The 6,441-nt window shown below is 45.3% G+C and overlaps 2 protein-coding genes across 2 annotated transcripts; one reads left to right on the top strand and one right to left on the bottom strand.

Moving 5' to 3' along the window:
• The first annotated feature begins 268 nt into the window (after positions 1-268).
• On the top strand, positions 269-1,547 carry LOC105558728. Its single transcript, XM_012006585.1, has 2 exons — positions 269-751; positions 965-1,547. The coding sequence occupies exons 1-2, from the start codon at positions 690-692 to the stop codon at positions 1,323-1,325; spliced, it is 423 nt and encodes a 140-aa protein (XP_011861975.1). The 5' UTR covers positions 269-689; the 3' UTR covers positions 1,326-1,547.
• Positions 1,539-5,927, bottom strand: LOC105558729 (phosphatidylinositol N-acetylglucosaminyltransferase subunit Q). Its single transcript, XM_012006586.1, has 5 exons — positions 4,825-5,927; positions 3,911-4,191; positions 3,622-3,814; positions 1,867-1,981; positions 1,539-1,775 (listed from the first exon to the last, which is right to left on the bottom strand). Exons 1-5 carry the CDS (start codon positions 5,605-5,607, stop codon positions 1,585-1,587), a joined length of 1,563 nt encoding a protein of 520 aa, XP_011861976.1. The 5' UTR covers positions 5,608-5,927; the 3' UTR covers positions 1,539-1,584.
• Positions 5,928-6,441: the final 514 nt, after the last annotated feature.

Below are 6,441 nucleotides of genomic sequence, written 5' to 3'. Positions count from 1 at the left end.
AAGTATAAAGGTGTTCCATTCCCGTGGATGCGCAGTCGTCAAAAATGATAGCCAATCAGAAATGGCCAGAAATGTTAGAATTCAATATGGCTGCTGACAGTGTCACACAGAATAAACAGTGTTGGTAAGGTTAAGTGTGCGTATTAAGAGAATGGCTGGCGACGGAGATTGATAGCAGGGGCCTCGAGAATACGGACGTGGAGCCTATTGAGGATATCTTGAAGAGGATATCTTGAAATATTATTCTTTTATTACAAATTTTAAGTTAAAATATATATTTTAATATATATTTAGTAATATACGATTAATAGAGCATTTGAATTTCGCGGCTGCATTCCTGGCCATTTTTCATTGGCCTACTACACATACGTCACTACGGATGACGCCATTATGCGCAATGGTACACCTTTATACTTACATCATGGATGGAGTTATACTCAGTTATACTACGGCTATGTTCTATGGCTTGAACGTTCCGAGATCCGAAGCTTCTCCTAAGAAAGACAAGGAAGCTCGGGATCTTCGGATTCTTCGGTCACTCGGGAATTGAATGCCGAACTTGCAGGAAGGGGAATAAAAAGAGCTACACCAAATTGTATTTCAATTTCAGGATAATTTTAACATAAAGTGTCGATCGGGCACTCGACGGGATCTCTCGGAGGATACAGTTTCAATTTTGTATCTCTGCAATGTTGGGCAACGTCTTAAAAAACAATCTCTTACTGCGTGGTAAGAGTTTACTGCTTAAAAGGTAATCGAAACCTTGAATTATTTAAATCTTTTATCTCCGTTATTGAAATATATTTCGAGTATACTCTACGGGAAATGACTCGCGTTACGTGTCGAAGGAGCTCCGAGTCCCAAACTTATGTTAAAAATTTGAACAGCCCTGTTGAAATTACTGAGGAAGTTGTTACCGAGTAATTTAACACCTCAATTTGATTCAATATTCGGCTCTTCGCAGGTGCAGCGTACCGCAAGTGACGCACAGTGTCAGAAGTAAATGGGACACGGTACCCTCCAAGAAGCACAACACGGCAGTGGAGGCTGAGGCCGAGGACGACGTCGATGAACCCATAAAGTATTCCACGTCGAAAGCCGCCACCATGAGAATCGACGAGTATCGCGACCCGGACGGGGACAGGACTCCGTGGTATCAGGGATACATTGTGTCGGCGAGCATGGCCATCTTCCTAGGCTACTTCTGTATCCTGAGAGAGGAGAACGACATCGATTTGATGCTCTATACCGACTTGGGGCAGTCGCTGAGCAAGGTGCAGCAGGCAGTGGAGAAGAAAGACAATATTAAACCCACGTCGAAGTAGGACGACTATTTATTTGAAACGCTACCTCTCGGACTGTTCTTGTAAAACTGTTCCCGTTACGCAATCGTTGCTTTATCGCGTGAAATGTTCGTGCTTTCTGTGAAAACTAATGTTAGCCCAGCTCGACTCACAGTAGTATTTATCTGAACGCGCGGAACGCTAGAAGAGAAATCTGGTAGCCAGACGTTTTATTCTGTAAATAAAGGATAAGCAAATGTTAAATAAGTTTTATTGTAACTAAAGGATGTAGATCTATTTTTCACAAGGGATACAACAAATGGCCCCATATGACGTTGTTCAGTATCGTGCTCCACTCGATGGACGGATGGCAGACGATCGTGTCCGGGACGCACCTTTTCCACGTGAGCCTCCAAGGCGCGACGACCGTGGTCATCGACAGCACCGTCAGTCCCTCCGCGCAGCAAGGATGCAGTCTGATGTCGACGATACCTGCGGGAAATCGCGAGGACACTTTACACTGTCGAACGACAGGAGGTTGCTACGTTTCTGCTTTCCTTCCGACGATACGTCGCGTACTCACTGCGAGTGCTGTAGGATCGCAGCAGCCACTTCCAAAAGGTGTAAACGGGCATGACTTGCAGGTAAAACTTGAGCCGGGTCAGAAAGCCGCCAAACGCGATCGACGCTAATCTCAGCTGCAATCAGGCTACAGATAATACCGCGGAGTCCGAAAAGGACCGAGGTCTAAGCGAATGTTATGCCTCGTCTACAATAGTCGCACAGGCTGTGTCGCGGGAAAGTTTGTCGCTGAACGAGTGTCTACAATAGTCGCAAAGATTCGCGATAGCGCCAACTCGCAGCCACAATTATTAATCTTTCTACAACTTTGCCTCCAATTTTCAAATTTACTGCTGTAAGAGGCAAAGTACAATCTGCTGATAGCGCAGAAATAAGGGAAGAAATAGGGACAAGAAAATATTAAAATATAAACTTAGAGCGATATTGGAGGATTGGTATTGACGCGAGGACATGCGCGACTCACAGAAAACAAAAATACGAAGCGATGAATGGGTAAAAGACACGGAAAGACAGAGAGTTCATTATAAGCCAGTGTAATAGAAGGTTGAATTTCGAGACTGAGTGTAAAAGTAGACGAGGGACTGTCTGGAAATTATTAAGTATCTGACGAGGGACTGTTAGAGAAATTGATCATTAATTAACAAGTTAGTTTGTGCATTTGCTTGAGCTGATATTATTTACGGACAGCGAATAATTTATCTCGATAGTGTTTGTATGTGTTAATCGGACCAAGTTCACTTTGAACCGTTACAGTGTTAACATTAAACTCTCATATGAATTTTCCCTGACAATTGAAGAGTTTGATTTATTTAAGTTTACGCTCTAGTTCAATTAAGATCTATAATCCTTACACTGTCTTTATATTGCCGTTTGCTCAGTGAAAACGCTTCATTGATGATATTCTTGTCCTTTTTATTAGTTTTAATACGCTTCCGCCACAACAGGGGGTTTGCGCGGACAAAGGCTATTATCTCCTTGTCTGCACTAACAATAAGATTAAGGGTATTTAAGGACTACCGCAACTCGAGGGGGCTCAGTATCAGAGTCTCCCAGCCCTGATGATGCAAACTGCAATGTTTGCGGCAACCATCCGGAAGCCATTACGACTGAAGAAGACAGCAGCCGCGAAAACTTAGAAGGCAATAAGATTATCCTCAGCTTTCATTTTCTACATTGTTTACATTAATACAAAACATTAATAAGAAAATTCACTATGGATCAGCTAGCTGCTAGCAACACAAAGTAAATCACTGTAGACTTCACTCTCGGCAAGGGAACCAGTTAGTCAATTAATTCACATTACACTTCATAGTATTAACTATATACTATGTAGTCAAGATAAAACGCATATAATCAGTTACAGAAGAACTAATAAGTCTCGCGCTTTCTCGCTCGCTACTACACTTTTAGCGCCAACGTACTATGATTGGCTGATCTCATGCGACATGCTTGTCGCAGTCGCAGAAAGTGGAAATTGGTTCAACTCCGTGCGACAGGGGCGTCTGCGACCGCGACAGCCTTAAGCGGGGAGTACACACTTTTGCATAAGTGCATAAGCATATGCATAACGAATTTGATTGATCTCTAAGCAAATGCACAAGGAAATGGACCAATCAAATTGGTTATGCATATGCTTGTGCACTTATGCAAAAGTGTGTGCTCCCCGCTTTACGACCCGGAAACAATATACTTACGATATTCTCGTACGACGCGCGACACAGTCTGTGCGACTATTGTAGACGAGGCTTTACCCTACCAGCGTAAACACGGTGTAGTACACCCACGTCGTGGGCATCAGGAACAGGAGGATTGTGAAGGACAGCGTGCCGACGAACAGCTGGTCCGTTTGATACTGGCAGGAGTCGACTCTCTCGCGCAGGGGATTCTTCTTCTTGCCGAGGAAGAGTCTAAAGAGAGCCGTGATCCCCCTCAGCTGAATATTGAAGAGTCTATGATCGATTACGAGCGCTTAAGTTACCTCAAACGAGAAATTATTTTGTTAAAACTTGTCCACGACGTGCGAGACGTGAGAAAACGCGTTGCACCTGGCTGCGTAAACGTAGATGCAATACGTGTGGAAGCTGACGAGAGCGAGGAGGTCCGCGACGATGGATATTTGAAACGTGACGCCCAGCCTGCCGAACAGGAGCAGCACTTCGAACGAGAGATCCAGAAGCGGCTTCAAGAATATTAGGAATGTCCACCAGAGTTGTATATGATACAGGAAGAACTTGCCCATGGTGTTGTTCAGGGCGTGGTTCAGTTTCAGGCCAGCTGGCACGCCCATCAGCCAGTTAATCAGGTCCCTTAAGGCCTCCACGACTTTCTGCCGGATAAAAGTTTTGGCTGTTGGAGCTAATAGAAATAGATAGAAGTGCGTATCGAAGATCCGCGACACTCTACTTTATATAACGCGGACAATCAGGTCTTTTATTGTCTTTCTAAATTATCTTAACTTCGATATCAAACTTAAAATGAAGTCTATCAATTTCAAAAGCTTTCTCTATGAGGAAGCCAGAAACACGTATGCGAAGAGGAGGAGAATTAGAAACTTGGATATGGCTTTCTAATAGAGAAAGCTTTGTATGCAAATAAAAATTCTGGAGTAAGCAATTTCCAAAATGCACCTTACTCACAAAGCCTCTTCTACGAGGTTGCCCAAATTTTTAATAATCACTTGCCCATTTCCAATTTGCATTTTTACAAGTTAGAATAAGCAATGTCCAAATTTTTAATTTGCACATTTACTCACAAAGCTTCCTCTATAAGGAAGCGAAATTTGAATAGACAACTTGCCACAAAGCTGATGCTGCCAAATTTCCAATTTGCACCTTTAAAATAAAAAAAAATTGGGCCACATGATGAGGAAGCAATGTGCAAATTTCCAATTTGCACTTTCTCTTTTATTAGAACGCAAATTATTTTGCTTCACGTACATAGCGTGTACACCTAAACTTGCCTCCGCATTGCTCAGCAGGAGCTGCGACGGCTGATCCTCGATGTAATACCGCAGCAATCTCAGCACGTAGATCCCCAGCGCTATGTCTATCACAATAGCCAGCGCATAATTTCCCGTCTTCAGCTTAAAGTGTCCATCTCGCACCACCGTCGCCAGCATCCACTTGACGTTCCTCAGCCAGTCATGGACGTGCAGGCCGAGGGAGGAGTACTTGAGAACCGGCAGCAGCCTCTCCGTCGTCGTGGACAGCAGCAGGACGGGATACAGGTAGAGGGACACGTGACAGGTGAGCAGGGTCTCCCAGGCGCGCGCGAGTCTGGACTTGGTCTCCAGCTCGTGCCGCTTGCTCTGAATCAGCCTGGCGAGCTCGTGGAAGTGATCGCCCGTCCCGCTCTCGAACAGCTCCGTCTCCCGCAACGCCCGCTGGTCGTACAGCACGAGCATCGTGCGCGTCACCGTCAGATCTACCTTCTTGCCGTTAAGAACGACGCTCGCCAGACGATATCCGCTGTCCCGCCCGTCCTCGGACGGCGTCGCCGCCAGGTGCACCCAATTCGAGTGCTTGCGCTCCGAGGGCTCGGCGATCGCGTCGCTCCCATTGGAATGATACCCGATGACGCCCAACGTAGACCTGGTCAGCTCCATCGAGGCCGGCCCGCGCGAGCTGACGATGTAGAACTTGTTCAGGTCGCCGCTGGCATCGTGCACCACCTTGCCGAGTATGTAACCGGAACGCTCCGCGCGCAGCGTTTGCGGAATGAATATCAACAGGTCGCTTGTCATTTCGGCAGCTGTAAATTACATTCATCTCTTGTATCGACTTCTTTTTATCACTTACAAAGGAGCATTTTGTTGTGTTATCGCTCGGTCGCCTTGAGATGCATTCTTTCCGTTGAAACTGGTGGAAGTATTTTTGCACTCGAACGTCAGTACGTGGCACGTATGATCGCACGGCAGGGAGCAAATTCGAATCTTTCGATCGCCGAGCGAAGTGGAGTAGTCAACAGAAGCGCCATTCGTGTAGTAATGGGAGGTTCACACTGCTGCACTAATAACACAGGGGGTTTGTTTTCTGTTCCTGCACTGGTAAACTAGTGCAGTAAGCTAGAATGCACTCTGAGGGCGGACATTTCAACGTTGCTGCAATCCTTCAGAAACGTTGCAGCAATGTTGCGCAACGTTGCTGCAATATTGCAATATTGGGCTTGTTTTCTGTTCCTGCACTGGTGAACTAGTGCAATAAATTGGAGTAAGACAAGTATATTTTTTCTCATTCTAGCTTACTGCACTAGTTCACCAGTGCAGGAACAGAAAACAAGCCCCTTGCAATGTAACATTTCTGCAATCTTTCTGTGCTGTGTGGGGTTGCTTCACAAAAGCTTGCTATGCCTTGAAAAAGGCCCGGATGTATATGTAATTAGTAAATTCTCTGCTTATGTACAACAACGACAAATTATTCCAAAAGTATTGCACCGCAACATTGCTATAATGTTGCACCTGCAATCTCGTTAATAATGGCTGCGTTCGGGGAGATGCTATTTAGCGCTACGAACGTGCTCTGTCCTCGTTCAACTTTTGCAAGCAACAAGGACAGAGCACGCTCATAGCACAGTATAA

This window comes from Vollenhovia emeryi, unplaced genomic scaffold (genome assembly GCF_000949405.1).
Source record: "Vollenhovia emeryi isolate VEMERY1.0 unplaced genomic scaffold, V.emery_V1.0 DF939317.1, whole genome shotgun sequence".
NCBI classification, from domain to species: domain Eukaryota; kingdom Metazoa; phylum Arthropoda; class Insecta; order Hymenoptera; family Formicidae; genus Vollenhovia; species Vollenhovia emeryi.
The sequence above is the reverse complement of the archived record's forward strand: the minus strand, read 5'-3'. Positions and strand labels throughout refer to the sequence as shown.